The 19790-nt window shown below is 45.4% G+C and overlaps 1 protein-coding gene across 1 annotated transcript in view; it reads right to left on the bottom strand.

Annotated features, from left to right (window-relative positions):
* KCTD19 (potassium channel tetramerization domain containing 19) overlaps positions 1–19790 on the bottom strand; it is a 108286-nt gene that overhangs the window by 69159 nt on the left and 19337 nt on the right. The window contains 5 exon segments of the mRNA XM_088476780.1: positions 452–664; positions 4261–4405; positions 9191–9382; positions 10048–10198; positions 13286–13573. Of these exon segments, the coding sequence (XP_088332906.1) occupies positions 452–664; positions 4261–4405; positions 9191–9382; positions 10048–10198; positions 13286–13573 (989 nt within the window).

The raw sequence follows: 19790 nt of genomic DNA, 5'->3' as shown, positions 1-19790 counted from the left end.
CCGGGCGTTCCCTATGGGGCAGCATTAGGCAGCCTATTATACGTTAGTATTTTTAGGTTTGACATCCTGTGGCAAAGAGATGCCCTGGGGCAGTTACTAAAAGTCTGCACCGCAGCGTGAGGGGTCTCCGGGGGAACCCGGTCACTACCGTCACAGGTAAATGCCCAGGGTGCCCGAGCCTCCAGGACAGAGCGGGAGTAAAAAGGGAGAGGAGAGAAGAGCAAAGTACTAACAAAAATTGAATGACGGAACAGAACCCAAGGAGCGCATCCAGCTCCCCCATAAGGCGAACAAGTCCGTGTGTGCGACAATCTCACCAGACAGCAGCAATTATTTACTTTATTCATTTGGGTTTACAGAACTTTCCAGACAGGAGGGCCTACACATTAATATAGATATTAAAAGGACCTTTCAGTGACTACCGCCAAGACTGGGGACATCTAGAACGTACCTGACATGCTGGAAGAGATTGCCCGTACCAGTGATATAGAGCTTACTGCCGTCTGCGCTGCTCTCTACGCTCAGATGTCCTAGAGCAGAGTCCGGGTACTTGACCAACAGCTCCAGGGCCATGATGTACAGAGGCTTCTCTCCTTTGTAGGTCTCTGACTTATCGCCAGGCACAGAGTTACTGGAGGATGGGGTCCCTGGTAAGTCTGTGGTTCTGCAACTGTCAGTTCCTAGGAGCAATAGATCAACAATTAAAAAGGTTCCAATCTGGCATAATCTATGGGCCTGATTCAGAGCCGTTCGCTATTTGTGGTCGTTCGTTTAAAAACAAGGGGTGGCTATTCAAATGATCCGTACGCACATTGCAGTCTGTTCACACCTCTAAGTCTGAACGAGCGTGCAAAACATACGCTCGTTTATTTGTTAAAAACGCCCCCTGGCCGCTCGCACCATACGTCATGTCCGCTATTTATTAGATTAATCGAGTACATCGACCAGCGTATGAACTGCTCGCTATTCTTGTGGTTGGTGTTTGCTACCACAAATTTGCGAGCAGTTCTGGCTATAAAATAACCCAGTGACGTGGTCAATGACGCTGCTGTTTTAAATATACACACCCTTAAAACGCCCGTTTTGACCTTTAAGCACGCCTGCGTTCGGATCTCCACTCCCCATTTTCAAGCTCCTTCCCCTGTTACCACCCACATACGCCTCATTCTGTCACTTAAAATAGCAGGCCCTCGCTATATTGCGTACCAACGATTTTCGGCCGCACTGACTGGTTCGCGCATGCGTACTAAAAACCGTACGCATGCGCAGATGTGCAAACATCGCTCGGAACGAGCGTACTGCCGCTAACGAGCGGCTCTGAATGAGGGCCTATAGCCGCTATTTAAAGGCTTATTCCAACTTCATATAGAAAGGTCGAGGTCCTAGCGCCAATAGCGATGATGCTGGGCATCGTACCAATGGCAGTGAGATAGCAGGAAGAGGAGGCAGGGATAAAACAGGGCTTGGCACCTATTGGGGCAGTCTATAATCATGGACTCTAATAAAATAGAAGAAAAGAACAATTATCATTTAGGGCCGTATTCAATTAGGTGCAAAAAAAGCAGTTTTCGGCTAAAAAGTTTCGCTGGTGACGTCATTTAGCCTGCGGAAACTTATCCCCGTATTCAATTGTGGCTACTTTTTCGCCAGTGCGGAAACTCAATGCATTGAACCCGGCGAAAAGTTTCGCCTATGAATAGCAGTAAAAAAAAATGCAGAATTGCAGTTTTGGGGTGCAAAGGTGGGGAAACCACCCTGCACCCTTAGGATAGGTCCCCAAAAGGTAAACTGCGTAAAAAAAATCCTAAATTTTTTTAAAGTACACCCCAAAAAATGACTTTGAAATAGAGGGCGAAAAAGTTGGGGTACAAACTTAAAAACTAGCGATAGACTTTGGGGGTGTCTACAAGTATGGGGTTTTTTTTGGACTGAAGGTGCGTTTTTCACGTGTTTTTAAAACCTCACTTTTGTGAATTTTAACCATGCTTGCACAAATTTTAATGTACCCCAAATTTGCTGGGACTAATTATTTTCACCCCCAAAAAACTCCTAAATGCTATTCTTCACCACAAAGACGCAAATTAGCAGCTAATGAGATCATTTAAGTACCCCAAATATCTTCAGCAGGGCTATACAGGGGTATATACATTGATCCCCAAAGTTAGTGCATCTTTTGGGGGTGTCAGGTTGATTTCCCCAAACCCGACAGCATTTTATGCCGGGTGCCAATTTCGCCAATTTCTAATTGAATGCGGGGACGCGCGAGCGATACTTTTCCGCATGGAAAACCAGCGATGACGGCGAAACGTCTGGCATGCGAAAAGTACGGGACTTATTGCACCTAATTGAATATGCCCTTAATGTTTGATAAAAATGCGGCGTGCACCTCTGCTATCCTCCTTGTTTGGTTGCTAAATATTTATTTTCTCTGTACATTTTTTAATAAAAGCAATTGCTTGGGTGTATTACTAAGTCTTTATGGCTCGTAACTTTATCATTGACACTTTATAATGTTAGCTATATTGTATGTGTCTCAAGGTTTTCTTCATTAGCTACCAAGGAACTGCTTTCAGTACATGCCTGCAGCCTGTGAGATAGCACCACCACCTGGGAGACAGCAGTGTATCACTATGACATTGCTGCATTCCGCAAACACTCGGGAATGTAGGTCTGTAAGCATAGGGGCAAAGCTCCACACAAGTGTGTTCCTCTGGTGGTTGCAGATAAAGTAGTCTATGGCCCTGATTCAGAGCCAGGCGCTCTTTAAGAGCGCTCGCTCTGAATCAAGGCGTTTTTTATTTGGTTGTGGCCTCCTGGCTGCTCGCTAAGCTGTGGGTGACCACCCACAGCTTTTGTGGGCGGCCAGGTGATGGTCACGACCATCGGGGCTTGCGATGACACCCTTCTGGTAGGGTCTCATCCGTCACAAGCCCCAGAGAGCTTCCTGCTCTAATAGAGCAGGAAGCTCTCCACTGACATCACTGATGATGTCAGTGGTGCCTCCCACAAACGGCAGGCATTCCTTCGGGAACGCCTCCGTTTGTGTAGCCACTCCCCCTGCCCCCAAAAACGGGGCGAGCTGTCGATCAACATCGACAGCCGCCCCTTTTGTAGTGAGTCCCGGAGCGAGAGAATCTCTCTCTCGCTCCGGGGCTCGCGCATGCGCAGCGGGGGACCATCGACCCGCTTGCGAGCACTGTGCGATGGAGATAAAGGACCTTATTCAGACCCGCTCGCTAGGAAGTGTTCGCGCGCAGGCAGCCGATGTTTGCATTCTGCGTATGCATCGCAGTGTGCGTGCGTGAACCAGTACGAGCGATCGGTAGGCGTTCGCTCGCTGCGCATAGACAGCCTGGCTGAATGAGTGACAGGAGAAGCCGTTTGTGGGTGGTAACAGTGGCTGGCCACTAGAAACGTGGGAGTAGAGGTGCGAACGCAGGCGAGCCCGAGCATCATAACGCCGTTTCAGAGGTGTGCATAATTAAGACGCAGCATCATAGTACACGTCACCTGGCTGAATTTTACATTGAAGTGCTCGCAGTCCTTGCGGTAGGGTATAGTCAAGCACAAGCTCTGCGAATGCAGCCGATGGTGGGTGTCTGCATACACAGAGCGATCACACGCCAGGATATAGTGGGCGTGCTAATGACTTGCTGTGCGATCGCCTGCCTTCCCGAATTTGCATACGCATCGAGCGAGCGGGTCCGAATGAGGTCCAAAGTACCAACCAATAAGCACCTAATCATCACTATACAGGTAGAGTTTGAAAAATGACATCTAGGAGCTGATTGGTTGGTACTTTATCTCCAACCACTTTCTCTCTCGCCAAGCTTTGTACATAGACCCCACAGTGATTAAATTTTTAGTGCACAATACGTACTACACCATTTGTAATTGTACAGTGCAATATTAGATGTCAGCGCTTTATAAAGCAGTCCTATAACATACGCTGCACATTACACATATGTCAGCAGATGACCTATAAACAAACGTGTTACGGTATATTATACATTTCTATGAATTAGGAGGATAGGAATTCCCATTATCTCCTCGTACATGTTGGGCCGGCAGGTAAAGACCATCGCACAAAACACCTGAACGGAGGAGTGGTTGAACCACCAATGGACGCAGACGGGGTTACTGCAATGCTGGTCTCGAGCGATGGCCTCTGGGGTGGACTGGAACACACACGCACCCCCCCCTGTACTGGAGCATTGATATGGAGATATAACATTCTGCCATATACACCAGCACAGGAACCAGGACGATATACCTAATGATTTCTTCTCACTTCGGAGCGCCTGGAGGACGCCAGGAATTCCCAGCGATTTAATTTCTGCTTCCAAATCCTCAAACTTGGAGAAATTCTCTGGCAGCAATAACTTCCCAGTAAGAAGGAAGTTCCCTGAAGGAAGTCAGAATGCCAGCTATTAGTCACAGGGCAGTGACACAAACATACTATACACACACCGACTTTGTAAGTGTGATAAATGAAGATGTAATATAATTTATCCCACCCCCGCACACTATAAATCATCCATACCCCCTGCACACTACAAATCATCTATACCCCTGCACGCTACAAATCATCTATACCCCCTGCATGCTACAAATCATCTATACCCCCTGCACGCTACAAATCATCTATACCCCCTGCACGCTATAAATCATCTATACCCCCTGCACGCTACAACTATACCCCCTGCACGCTATAAATCATCTATACCCCCTGCACGCTATAAATCATCTATACCCCCTGCACGCTATAAATCATCTATACCCCCTGCACGCTATAAATCATCCATACCCCCTGCACGCTATAAATCATCCATACCCCCTGCACGCTATAAATCATCCATATCCCCTGCACGCTATAAATCATCCATATCCCCTGCACGCTATAAATCATCCATATCCCCTGCACGCTATAAATCATCCACACCCCCCTGCACGCCATAAATCATCCATATCCCCTGCACGCTATAAATCATCCATACCCCCTACACGCTATAAATCATCTATACCCCCTGCACGCTATAAATCTATACCCTCCTGCACGCTATAAATCATCCATACCCCCTGCACGCTATAAATCATCCATATCCCCTGCACGCTATCAATCATCCATACCCCCCTGCACGCTATAAATCATCCATACCCCCTGCACGCTATAAATCTGTACCCTCCTGCACACTATAAATCATCCATACCCCCTGCACGCTATAAATCATACCCCTACACGCTATAAATCATCTATACCCCCTGCACGCTATAAATCTATACTCTCCTGCAGGCTATAAATCATCTATACCCCCTGCACGCTATAAATCTATACCCTCCTGCACGCTATAAATCATCCATACCCCCAGCATGCTATAAATCATCTATACCCTCCTGCACGCTATAAATAATCCATACCCCCTGCACGCTATAAATGATCCATACCCCTACACGCTATAAATCTATACCCCATGCATGCTATAAATCATCCATATCCCCTGCACGCTATAAATCATCTATACCCCCTGCACGCTATAAATCTATACCCTCCTGCAGGCTATAAATCATCTATACCCCCTGCACGCTATAAATCTATACCCTCCTGCACGCTATAAATCATCCATACCCCCAGCATGCTATAAATCATCTATACCCTCCTGCACGCTATAAATAATCCATACCCCCTGCACGGTATAAATCATCCATACCCCTACACGCTATAAATCTATACCCCATGCATGCTATAAATCATCCATATCCCCTGCACGCTATAAATCATCCATACCCCCCTGCATGCTATAAATCATCCATACCCCCCTGCACGCTATAAATCTGTACCCTCCTGCACGCTATAAATCATCCATACCCCCTACACGCTATAAATCATCTATACCCCCTGCACGCTATAAATCTATACCCTCCTGCATGCTATAAATCATCCATACCCCCTGCACGCTATAAATCATCCATATCCCCTGCACGCTATAAATCATCCATACCCCCCTGCACGCTATAAATCATCCATACCCCCTGCACGCTATAAATCTGTACCCTCCTGCACACTATAAATCATCCATACCCCCTACATGCTATAAATCATCCATACCCCCCACATGCTATAAATCCATACCCCTCGCTCGCTATAAATCATCCATACCCCCCGCACGCTATAAATCATCCATACCCCCCGCACGCTATAAATCATCCATCCCTCCCTCGCACGCTATAAATCATCCATACCCCCCGCACGCTATAAATCATCAATCCCTCCCCCGCACGCTATAATTTATCCCATCTTGCAGGCTATAAATCATCCATCCCTCCCCTGCACGCCATAAATCATCCATGACGCATTACAGCATTATACGATGTCAGTATTGTGTCCTCTCTCACATACCACAACCACACACACACACAACACTCCCTGCAATTAGCACATCATTCACGGGACTGCTGGAAACTATTCACCGCATTGTCAAGGTCTGAACACAGACTACAGTTCTCTCACCCTTTCCCAGGGAATGATAGGGATCGTTTGTCATATAGACCACAACTATGCCTATTCCTAATGCATCCACTGACGGATGGCTCGGATAGAAAACGGAAAGCCATTTTACCATCTACATATATTTATACTGGTGCCTCTTTTAGACCCATTAGCATAGGTTAATAAAGTGGTAGGAAAGTGACATGAACAGCTTTTAAAAGGGCTCCTGTAGGATACACCAGGATCAGCATTGATGACATTGTTAGGCCACACCTGGGAGGTAGACAGATCTCTGGGAAATGCTGCTCTTGATATGGGATTTCTTATGGCCATAGTTTGGGCCTTGGGATGCAATGTACACTCTGGTCTAAGGCTTGGGAGGCAGACGCGGAATCCAAGAGGACTCTACAATGTCTTCCGTTAGCGGGTAATATTCTATATTGTCTTGAACTGGATAAGATTATCAATCAGACCACGGGTGAAATCGCTCTTTCCTCCCTGTTAATGGTGCCAAACCTAGGGGTACTAGAATTTGATCCTTTTGCTTCTCAGGAAGAACAAGGGGGTACATGCCAGAGGACAATATTCAGTGCCCGGTGGAGGGCTGCATAAGAGAAGACAGGTCATGTCAGCTAAAAAGACCAGCCCCAAACCTTCAGAAAAACTATCAGCATGATGGGCTCTATGCCCACCTAAGAGCACCTATGGTGGGAAAATACTTTCTTCTCTTCAATGATCAGTGGTTCAGTTATGCATTAGACACTGGGGTGAGAGCAATCAAAGACCTGGGCTACATTTTATATCTTCTGAAGCTCCAGCCAAGATGCTTTTCCACCACGTCTTCCTGGAGACAAATCCAAAAGGCTAGCTCTGTTGTAGGCCATTCAGTTCTTATTCTCTTTAGTGGTGGCCATTCCAACCACAGAACAGAAGAAAAGGTTAGAACTCTATTCAAACCGTTTCTTCATCCAGAAACCAGACCAAAATTTCCAGCAAAATCTGAACCTGAAAACCTCAAACTCACACATTCAGGTGGAAAAGTTAAAGACTGAATGCTTGAGATTGGTCATAAACTGCACGGACATTATGGAGTTCTTGGTCTCCATAGACATCAAGGACACGGTATTTACATGTCCGAATCTGGGAAGGTCACCGGTGCCTCTCAGGTTGAGTTCGTTCTTATCTATTCTGGGCATTATCTTTGAGCCTGGCAGCAGGGCAGAGGGTAATTACAAAGCTATGGCTGCTCTTCTGAGATCCAGGGGAGTAACCAATATAACTTATTTGGACAACTGATTAATCAAGGGCAGGATCGTCAACTTCACTACGGGACCATATGCAGGGGACGAGGGGGAAAGATAGTCTTGAACTTTGAGGAGGTTCAATTTTCCACTCAAATTCTTATTAAATGGAGTAAGTCACAGCATCACATAGCCAATGAGCTCATCAGATGGGTTCACTCCTCTGGTGGCTCAGGATGGGATGGCCAGTGGTCTCCAGGGGAGTGGAAGCTCCCCCATAAATGTTCAGGAACTCACAGCAGTTTTAAATCCTTCTAGTCGCTACAAAGCATCTCGTATGAGGAAAGCCTATAGAAAATTCAGTTATTACAATGCCACAGCGGTGGAAGACACCAGGTACCAGTGAATCACCTAAAGCTCCCTGGCGAGAAGGGAAATAGCATTAGGCACTGGGAAATGGGAAGATGTTCATATCCTACACCCCGGGGATCGTTCCCTTCTTCAGATCATCAGTTAGTGGAGGCAGCAAGATGTGGACATTATGGCTTCTCTGTAATACCACATAGTGGATTGTTATTGCTTAAGTATAATGGATCCAAAAGTGTTTCTAATAGACGCTATGACGGTTCCTTGTAACTTTCAACTGGTTTAACTGTTCCCTCAGGTAGCAATGTGCTCATGTGCTTCTTGTGGAACCAGATTGGCCAAGACGACCTTGATACACAGATGTCCTCAAACTGGCTGAGGACTCGATGTGTCATCTACCTCTAGATGGGACCTGTTAAGCCAGTCATCGATATTTAGCACAGCTGACTAGTGGTGTGGCTGTTGCAGCCATGATCCTTAAGGCCAATGGGCTTTCTGGCAGCATGGTGGAGACACTGCTGAAGGTCAGAGTACCATAGAGTACGGAAGTTCCACCTTCCATGTTATAAATTGTCTGTTGCGGGAGGACAAAGTCTTCCTTCTCTATTCATTCCTGCTCATACCTTTATACCGCATGTTCCAGTGTCCCCCAATGGATTCTGAGAAAAGGATTTAACATAAGTAAAACAATCCCTTTTTTTCTTGCTAACCCTAGGCTGAACCTCTCCTCCCCACTGGGTAGAAGTGAGCATCTTCCCTCTGGGACCCACGCTCTTAAATCTCAATTTCACTTTGATAGACAGTACCTCTTAAATGTATATGGGCTCACTGAAAGAATTTAAGCTACTCAGTCTTTGAGGAATGGAAACAAGGTACGGACGAATGATCTTGTGTACAGTGGTTTCAACCTCGCTAGAACCCATCAATACCAGCCATGAATTCATATTGCAGGAGTAGGGGCAACTCTTAGGAGACAGCTTATATAGTGCATCAACATTGGTTGAGTGAAACTTGTCACAATTCCTCCATGACATAAAATTTCACTAGAAATGTTTTTTGTTTTTCTCAGGACCGAAGGCATTCACGTTGCTCTGACCTATGAATCTGAACTCGTCACATCCGCATTCTATCAATATGAAACTCTCGGAGAACCACAGTAGGCCGTCATCTGTGACCAACGACGGATAGTTCTCCAGCAGGTGTATTGGGAGGAAGCAGTAATGCACCTCCTCCTCAGTGTCGATCAGTGGAGAGTCTAAGAGCCCGAGAGGAGCTTTGTCATGTAGCCCTGTAAGGAAACATGTGGTCATTGTTGTGCATTCTCTCCGCAATCCACAAACACACAAGGACAACAGTGAAATAAGAGTCTGTAAGGCGCAGACCACATAACACACAAGGCCTGATTCTGAGTCTCATGCAATGCAGAGCTTCACGGAGTTCTGCAATTTTTTTTTGCTACTATGCATGCGCAAAAAACCCTGAAAACTCGTACGGCGCATGCGTTACATGGTGTGTACACAGAGAGGTGCAGTTGCACTTCAGATGCATGGTATCAAATGTATTGGAAATGCGCTGGGCAGTGACTGGGAGGTGATTATTCAGACGCACAATAACGGCCCATCTTATATGCGTGCTATGGAAGGGTCGCAGGCGTGATGCTGAAGTGTTTGCGCACACAGATGCTTCATCGTTCACATAGGAGGCCATACTCTGATGGACAACTGCACCTAAAATAGGGAGGGGGCTAGTTTAGTTGGCGCAACCGATGGCATCTAAAGATGCACCAGGCAGTATTACAGCATCTATGAACGCTGACAGTGGGCGACTCAATCCTTGTACATTCATACGCACGGATGTACACCAATGTAGGGCTTTGTAGTGGCATTTGCATCTGACTCGGCTGCATCCAACTCAGAATCACGCCCATAGGAGAGAAGGAAAATCGTCCATCACCTGGGAAGAGCGAACGTTTCATTGGGAATTCGGAGAGTCTGCTGCTACATTTATGAGGCTTCCAGTAGTAGATGGATGCTCTCTCCGTGACGGGTATATCTGCTGTCAGATCGCGCAGCTGGGGCTCCCCTTCCTGTAACCTATCTAGAGCCTGTTAATAAATGGCGTGTGAAGAGCAGAACAGCCATAAGTGACACTGACCAGCAAATGACCTCACGCCCAGTGCATTACATTAACACGTTGGTAGGTGCAAAATGCCAAGTATTTGCCCAAGCCGACAAAATAAACTTTAACTGAGTTATTGTTTCCTGCGGCAATAAACCTCTCATCAGGGTATAATGACCTCTTCACTCACAGCGGAGGCTGCATAGGTCATGTCATAGGGACCATTACACGCACGATAATATACTAATATCAATTACGTATACAGCAAAAGCAGACAATGCAAACATATTGGAGCACTAGATAGCTTATGTTAGACGGTATTTTTTCCCTAATTGAATAAGAGACTTGGAGACATTGTAAAACATTAAGGGCCCCCGATACCATTTTAAACAGAAGATGCGACTTGTATAATATAAAATGATGGGTATCACGTGTTCTCTGGAGAACAGAAGACATAAAAGTAATACTATGTGCATGTGTCTTACATTATCAGCTGGTTTTCCAGCATCCGGGCTTGTGCTAATGTTAGGACTGGGGATAAAGGTCAGTGTGGGTTCAGATGTAGGACAGGGACTTAGCAGGGACTAGAAGGAGGGCTACATAACGCGTATATATACAGGTTAGGTACACCTTGGCCAAGCAACTCATTTGAGGGGTCAAGGCCTTTAATAGAAGACAATGCTGGAACCCCCCCTGGCCTGCCGGCCTGAGTTATATATCACAAAGACTGTGAGCCTGACTCACTACTGATCGCTATTCTGCTTATACGCACGCAACGCAGTTGCTAATATCAGCAGTGACATGTAAATGTGTGCATTCGCATTGCGATCGCAGCCTAACATTAGGACGCCCACTTACCCTTACTCTCATCCGTATACTTTGTCAACACAGCAAAACCATCGGTACAATCAAGTACCATCGGACCCATACGCACACTTGCACAAGCCCTGACCTTACTCAGGAATTGCTAACAGCCGCGCACGCTACGAGGCCTCAGGCCGCGTATGGTATCACAGTGGATAATTTATGCACGCACCTGCATTCACCCGACCACCCACAAACGGCACTTCCTGTCAATCACTCTGACTGGGTCTGCGTGTCCTCTGCAACCGCAGTCCCGAACGCAGTGTCTAGTTCGCGCACTGCGATGCATACACATGCACAAAACGCAACAATCGGCCGATTGCGTGCGTGTAAGCAACTGCGTTCCTTGCTGACTCAGGCCCTGTATCTGTAGAGAACGCTCACAACTGTGTTTGGATCAGCCATCGTACAGGCCTGTATACAGGATGCTTATTTTGTATTATATGTTAGCAATGTATACAGCTCACTGTGGGCGTGATTCAAAGTTAGGAGAAAAAAAAAATATATATATATATTGCACTGCAGGTGGGGGGGAGAATTAAAATGTGCAGAGATCTCTAATATTGGGTAGAGGGGTTTCCTGGCTGAATTCCAAATTTCAGTACAACAACAAAGCCGCCCAGTATTTGTTGACTGCATGCAAAAGCCGCCAGTATTTTCCCTGCTCGCAGACATTTGCACCCCTTGCATTGCAACATGGTTTGTTCCAGGAGCAAATTACTCCTAACTCTGAATCAGGCCTGGACCTTCCTTTAAGCCTCTGTTTCCCTCTATCTAATGGTGGGTACACAGATGATGGTCATTCATACAGACTGAATGGAAATCATCTGCTTGTGCCCCAGTGTCCCGGCGGCGTGTCCCGCCCCCTTCCCCGCGGCTGCCGCTGTGTGTGTACGGGCAGTCTGCACACATATCTGTCCATCGGCTGTGCAGCACAGCGTGTACACACTTGCCGACGGGCAGCAGACAATTGATTGATCAATTGATCGTCCAATATATCTGTCCGTGTGTGCCCAGCATAAGCTAACAGTGGTCTGGGGCAAATATAAAATGTGTGTCACAGACATCCACGCTGTTGCTTAATATGTCACTAACATAAAACCGTCCTTAGTGAATACGTATTTGCACTGTAATGTGCAAGTATCACGTTACCCCTTGTTTGTAAAAGACAAACATTCTTTGTCACATAGAGGAGACGAAAGATGCAAGAACCATTTACTGGCTCCATCATTCAGGTGTAACACAACACCAGAGCCGTTAAACGTCAGCACTAAACGAGATTGAGGCAGGCGGCAGAACCAATTAAACAAGTAGTTGTCCTCTAGCTGCCTCCAGTAGGGTAATTTAGGATTTGAAGGCTGATGTAAGCACCGGACGGTATGATTTTATTCTTGTTCTCCATTACTTGCATGCACATTTAGAACAAGAGAACGAAGTTACCCCTAGTTTATTTATATAAACGTAATATCCAGTAACACTAAGGTCATTGTCAGCATCAGATACTGGGCCTGATTCAGAGCCGCTCGTAAGCGGCCGCTCGTTCGCTCCGAGCGATGCTCGCACAACTGCGCATGCGTATGGGTTGTAATACGCATGTGCGAACCAGTCAATGCGGTCGGAAATCGTGTGCTCGCAAAATAGCGAATGCCTGCTAATTTGAGTGACAGGATGAGGCGTTTGTGGGTGGTAACAGGGGAAGGTGCTTGAAAACGGGGGAGTGGTGATCCGAACGCAGGCGTGCCAAACGGTCAAAATGGGCGTTTTAAGGGTGTGCATAAATAACAAAGCAGCGTCATCGACCACGTCACTTGGGTGTCTTTTAGCCAGAACTGCTCGCATGATTGCAGTAGGAAAATGCTACCACAAGAATAGCGAGCAGTTCATACGCCTTTCGATGTACTCGATTAATCTAATAAATAGCGGAGATGACGTATGATGCGAGCGGCCAGGGGGTGTTTTTTCAAAATAGCGAGCGCATGTTTCGTTCGCTCGTTCAGACATAGAGGCGTCAACAGACCGCAAAGAGCGAGCGCTTAATTTAAATATCCGGCCCCTTTTTCAGAACGACCGTCCGCAAATAGCGTCCGGCTCTGAATCAGGCCCACTGTACGGTTGTCAGCAGACAGCCCCCTGCAATGCAGTAAGGAATGAGGGTACGCTGACCACTATTAAATCATGATAAAGTAACAAGCAATAGGCAACAGCAAACCTCAATCACCGGCTGCAGGTGTAACCCTCTCGCTTGTTCATACAGCAATCCCAGATCGGACAAGCTGGATACTGGGAGCTGTGACGTGAGAAAGAAATGATGGATACTTCTAAAGGCAAAGCCATCCCGGTCTATGAAGATCTTTGTGCCATCGGACTGAGGGAAGGTACAGGTCTGTTTCCACAGTAGGGATTCGCCGAACTGAGCCAGCGTCATCCTCGGAATGGAGAAAAGCCAACCACCAACATTAAGTAGTAATATATCTGTAACTTCTGGGTCTGAGTCCCCCTGTGTGAAATAAAATGATACAATAGAGAAATAATAAAAAAGACCTTCCCCTTATATCACAAACTTCCCGGCTGGTGATTCCGGACAAAATAGGCCAATGCTCTAACCTGACCACTCCCCAGTCCGGCCATGCCACGTGCATTCCGGCTGGTGCCAAAAATGAGGATTGTCCAGCAAAACACTAGGGCTGCTGGAAGATTCAAACTTGTTTATGTGTTAAATGGGCGATTTATACGGTTATAAAGTACCCAGACTGGGAGCTGTACTGGTGCGGTATCACAAAAAGTTACTTTCTATTACTGAAAAAAAAAAAAAATTGTATAAAGATGGCAGCACTGTGCCCAGATTGTACCACACGTAAGCAGGTGATGTCTAGAGGAGAAATCATTTTTGCTAACAGAGCTGAAGACAGTGAAAGGTCATTTATGAAAATAAGAGAGTTCCAACAATTTATGCTAATGCGCATATTTCTCCGGCTGTCGCATACGGGATGTAGTTATGAGACCTGGGAAGGGATTTAACATGGGCGTCGAACTACTGACGCCTATGTTAATCCCGACGCGGGAATGCCGGACTGATCGTCCTCTCTGCCGTGTAAGAATTCACTTATGCCGGGGATGGGGGGGGTAAGTTTAGGGACCCCCCGGGGATTTAGGATTTGGCACCCCCCTGGGGAGGATTAGGTACTGGGGGGGGGTTAGGGGTAGACACCCCCTCTGGAGAGTTAGGTTTAGGGTGCGAGAGGGGGGTATGTTTTGGCACCCATAGGGGGGGCGGAGGTTAGGCACCCCTAAGGGAGGGTTAGGAGGGGAGAGGGGAGGGTTGGGGTCCTTACCTCTAGGTGTCGGGATTTCGACTTGCCGGCCAGCCGTTGCATACATAAGAGCGCTCATCCAGGAGCAGGCCCAGGAAATTCAACCTGCTCAGCTTTATTTTGAAGTTGCAACACAAGACTTCCAATTGGACGTTCCCACCATCATCAGGGATATGTACAATTTGGGTCATTTTCGAAAGAGAAAAATGCTCTGTGGCTACCTCACCCCACTAACACCCCCATAAATGCGCCTCTGTACCCCTTCAATCTCATTTATGTAACTGCACCCTACAAAAGTCAGGGGTCTATTTACTAAGCCTTGGAGAGAGATAAAGTGAACAGAAATAAAGTACCAGCCAATCAGCTCTGGTCGTGTCACAGGCTGTGTTTGAAAAATGACAGTTAGGAGCTGGTTGGCTGGGACTTTATCTCCATTCAAGGCTTAGTAAATAGATCCCAAAGTGTCCTAATTGCATGTGGATACAGAAGGTGACTTCACGTATTTAGACCAATGAAAGCCCTAATCCACCCTAACCCAAGATGCAACATTTATCGCCACCGCCATCTTGGCCCAGAAATCCGCACTCTTCTTTGTACAATCAGGATTATTATTATTTTTTTTTTTTTGTAAACTCTTTTTATTGAGCAAATCACAAAAAAAACAGTACATTCCAATATTCAAAAATAAGGATTAACACATAACATACTTTTATAATGGGAACTGTACCATTTCAGAATAATAATATGATATAGTAGAAAATTTTCTCATTATAAAAAAGAGAAGGAATACAGAAGCAAGAGAAAAATCTTGCAGCAACGGTGTGGCAATCCGTTTAAGAAATAGAGAGAAAAAAAAATAAATAAAAAATAAAGAGGAAAAAGGAAAAGAAAGACTTTAGGAAAGACAAAGGAAAATAAGAGGAGAAGAGGGTGGGCGGACTCCATATAGGATCACTTTCTTTCAGATTAAACATGTTAGAGAAAATATATAAAAGGAAAAAATTAATTGTTAAATGGAGAGGAAACATTTTGGTATGTCAGCCAAGGAGACCATATTTTATCAAAGGTTTTGGATGTATTACGTAATAAAGCTGTCATATATTCCATCTTGTATATATACCAGATGCGTGATAATATTGCCTGCATCGCAGAGGGATGAGGGTTTTTCCAATCCGCTGCAATTTGGCAGGTCATAGCAGACACTATATGTCGGAATAACCTATTCTGACACCGGGACAGAGAAGGCAGACCCAAGGGAAGTAGAAAATGCCGAGGATCAGAGGGAATCGTAATATCAAAGAGGTGCGAGAGGAGAGCAAGAACCTCCTGCCATATTCTAGATAGTTTGGGACAAGTCCACCAGATATGCAAAAAACTGCCCTCTCCACCGCAACCCCTCCAACATCTATCCGAAGCATCGGGAAACATTGCTTGTAGCCGCGATGGTACATAATACCATCGGTAAAGCAATTTATAAACATTTTCTTTAATTTTGATGCAAATAGAGCTGGTGGCAGCATTGTCCCATATCTCCGTCCAATCCTCAGCATCTATAGGGTGTCCCAAATCTCGTTCCCACGCTAACTCATGAGGGTCTCGATTAGAGCTTACTTCTTCCCCTAGTAAGGAATAAATAGTAGAAATAAGACCCCTAGTGGAGGGTCTTCTCCAACATAAGGACTCAAAAGAAGTCAAAGGTCTGCTAATCAGAATCAAGCTAATTTTGGAGTGGAAATGTCTAATTTGTAGGAACCGAAAAAAATCTTTGGATGGAACCGCTGCTCTATCCCGGAAGTCAGAAAATTGTGGGAAATTAGTATCTATAGTAATATCATTTACATAATAGATATTGCTCGATGACCAGGCAGTAAAAGATGACTTACATAAACCAGGAGGAAAAGATGGATTATGAAGTAGAGGTATCAAAGGGGACGGGGCCGGAGCTAACTTAAAACATCTATTGGTTAAATCCCAAATTGCTAAAGAACGGGAAATTACAGGATGAGAAGAAACTGTCCGGGGACGATGAATCTTAGGGATCCACAAGAGGGGGGATACAGTAGCCAGTCCCAGCTCCTCGGCCTCGATAGCAACCCAGACCTTCCCCGCACCGAAGTTACACCACTGAGCACAATGAGAGAGCTGCGCAGCATAATAATATTTTTTTAAATCAGGAATTCCCAAACCCCCACCCCTGGAAGGCCGCTGAAGCAACTTTAGTCTGATCCGCGGGCGTTTCTGGTTCCATATGAAATATGAGGTTTGGTACTGAAGGAATTTGAACACGTATGGAGGGATGTAGATCGGAAGGGTCTGAAATAGATACAAGAGCCGAGGGAGAAGGCTCATCTTAACTGAATGTATTCTACCTATCCAAGAAATAAAATAATTGGACCAGTCACACAAATCAGACTTAATACAATCTAGAAGGCGGGGAAAGTTAGCCTGAAACAGCTGATGAAGATGATGAGTTAGGAAAACAAGATATTTAATCTTTTTTTTATGCCAGGTACAAGGGAGCATGGCCTCCAGTGTTTGCTTTAGGGTAGCAGGGATATAGAAATCAAGAACTTCAGTCTTGGTGACATTAATTTTATAACCCGAGTGTTGGGAATATGAATTTATTTCCTCTAGAAGTGAATTTAGGGATCGAGCTGGGTCAGTGAGAGAGACTAAAATATCGTCGGCATATAATGCGATTTTATATTGCGAAGGGCCAGTGGATACTCCCGAGATAGCTCTATTACAACGGATCTTTGCCGCTAGGGGTTCCATAATAAGAGCAAATATTAAGGGAGAGAGGGGACAACCCTGCCGAGTACCGTTAGTTATTCCAAAACTAGAGGAATAGACACCATTAACCGAAACTCGTGCTGAGGGGGAACGGTAAAGTGCTGCAACGCCATCTAAAAATTTGCCTGAAAATCCCATTTTGTCTAAGACAGCGAATATGAAGGGCCAGGAGATGCGATCGAAGGCCTTCTCCGCGTCAAGAGCTAAAATCAGAGAAGGAAGTTTCCTTTTATGAATAGAATGTATCAGATCAATGGCCCGTCTGGTGTTGTCCGATGCCTGATGTCCAGGTATAAACCCGACCTGATCCGGATGTATCAAATAAGAAAGCAAAGGAGCTAACCGAGTTGCTAGGATTTTAGCATAAATTTTCAGGTCGACGTTTAATAATGAAATCGGTCTATAGTTAATACAATGAGTAGGATCACGATCAGGTTTAGGGATCACTACAATGTCGGCCCGAGTTGTATCAGGAGCAAAAGAAGCGCCCTCCAAAATATCATTAAATAGAGATGTAAGATGTGGGGCAAGTTCCTTTGCAAACAGTTTATAATATTGGGCTGTAAATCCATCAGGGCCTGGGGCGGCAGAGGAACGCATTGATCTAATAGCAGCTATTGTCTCTTCATCTGAAATACGGTCATTGAGAGTAGATAATTGGGATTCTGAGAGCCTCGGAAGGAAAGTAGAGGACAAATATGAGTGCACCCCCTCGGCTCCAGCAGAAGTGGGATAAGAAGAATCTGATAAGTTATAAAGGGAACTATAAAAGGTTCGAAACTCCTCAGCCATAACCTCAGGATCATAAGTTAGAGAACCAGAAGACGGAGAGTGTAGTTTGTCTATCACACCTAATGCTTGTCTGCGACGCAGTTTATTGGCTAACAAAGAATCAATTTTGTCAGATTTATCATAAAAGCGTTGACGAAGTTTTTGCAAGATAAGCGCAGCGCGACGAGACAGAAGGGCATTAAGCTGACCTCGTAGTTTCTCAATGTGGGTTAGCACGGAGGCGCTAGGGGATGTTTTATGCTGAATCAATAGTACTGAAATTTGTGACTCAAGGGAAGTAATTTCTTGTGCAGCCGCTTTCCTAACCGCTGAGGTTTTAGAAATAAGAAAACCCCGTATAGTAGCCTTATGGGCTTCCCAGAGGATACTAGAGGAAATATCAGGGGAGGTATTCTCCTCAAAATAGCGGGTCATCGCCAATTTTATTTCTAGCAGAGCGGGGGGATGTTGTAAAAGGGAGTCATCAAGACGCCAGTTACGCTTCCTACGAGGAGAGCGATGTACATCTAAAAGAATATAGACACCTGCATGGTCTGTCCATGTAAAGGGGGAAATACCGGCTTCCGTAACCAGAGAGGTAATAGTGGAGGAAATGTGGATCATATCTATCCTGGAATAATGTTGGTGTGGGGCTGAAAAATGAGTTTAGTCTTTGCTGTGAGGATGTTTAAGACGCCAGGTATCACTAAGGCCATAATGTTTAAGGGAGGCCAGGAGAGTACGAGAAGCTCTAGGAAGAGACATCCCCGAGGAGTTTGAAGGCGGGTTCGATCTGTCTAACAGGGGGTCAATAATTGTATTAAAATCCCCACATAAAATAATATGGCCCTGCGCAACTCTGCTAATACGCCTGAACAAAGAATCAAAGAATTGGGGCTGGTCACTGACACCAGAGTGAAAATCTCAGTACGGAGAGTACCGATCACTATAAGAAATCGACCCTCTGGGTCTGTCACAGTTTTAATGTGGACAAAAGGGATATTACGCCTAATTAAAATGGCTACCCCACGTTTTTTACAATTCGCTGAAGCAAAGAAGGTCTGGGCAAACCACCTACCTCGGAGCTGAGAATGCGGGCCCGTAAGATGCGTCTCTTGTAGAAATGCAACATCGGCCTTCTCCCTCCTACAAGCCCCCAAGAGAACAGTACGTTTCTTAGGAGAATTAAGACCGTTTACATTAACTGATAGCAATTTAAGAGACATGGAAAAATATATAAAGAGGTGCTACTGACATAACACACAGATATAATAAGTCAAAAATTTGGCCCAAGTAGAGCCACCCTTAGGGACAGAAAGAAAAAAAAAAAAAAAAAGTGGAAAAAGAAACAAAAGAGAGCCACAGAGAAAGAAAGGCACACAAAAAAAGGAAAGAAACAGAGAACCCATTCGGGTAACAACCCTGGTAAATTGGGTCCCAATCAAGGACCGCAATAATATCAATCAACATAACATTAATCAAAAATATCAAAGGGAGCATGGGGGGTAGTGAAAGGACCGTCCAATAGAATCAGGACTGCCTGGACCTTTAAATATAAGATCGGCTAACACCAAATCAAACAAAAATCCCTGTAAAACAGGGGTCATAAACCTGTGTCAGTATATAGAAACAAAACAAAAAAAAAAAAAAAAGAGGGAGGGAGAAGGAAAATGGGAAAGACAAGGGGAAAAGAGAAAAATTATCTAAACATCGGGATATTCATACAAATAATAACTATTTATGTCGCAGAGAACCACGAGGGGGGGACTGTTCCTCCGAGCAAAATTCAAAAAGAACATTGTAGGGAGCTTAAACCCTAATATAAAGAGAGTATACACC

This window comes from Taudactylus pleione, unplaced genomic scaffold (genome assembly GCF_031769625.1).
Source record: "Taudactylus pleione unplaced genomic scaffold, aTauple2 ptg000194l, whole genome shotgun sequence".
In the NCBI taxonomy this organism is placed as follows: Eukaryota; Metazoa; Chordata; class Amphibia; order Anura; family Myobatrachidae; genus Taudactylus; species Taudactylus pleione.
This window is presented reverse-complemented; position numbering and strand designations above follow the sequence as displayed.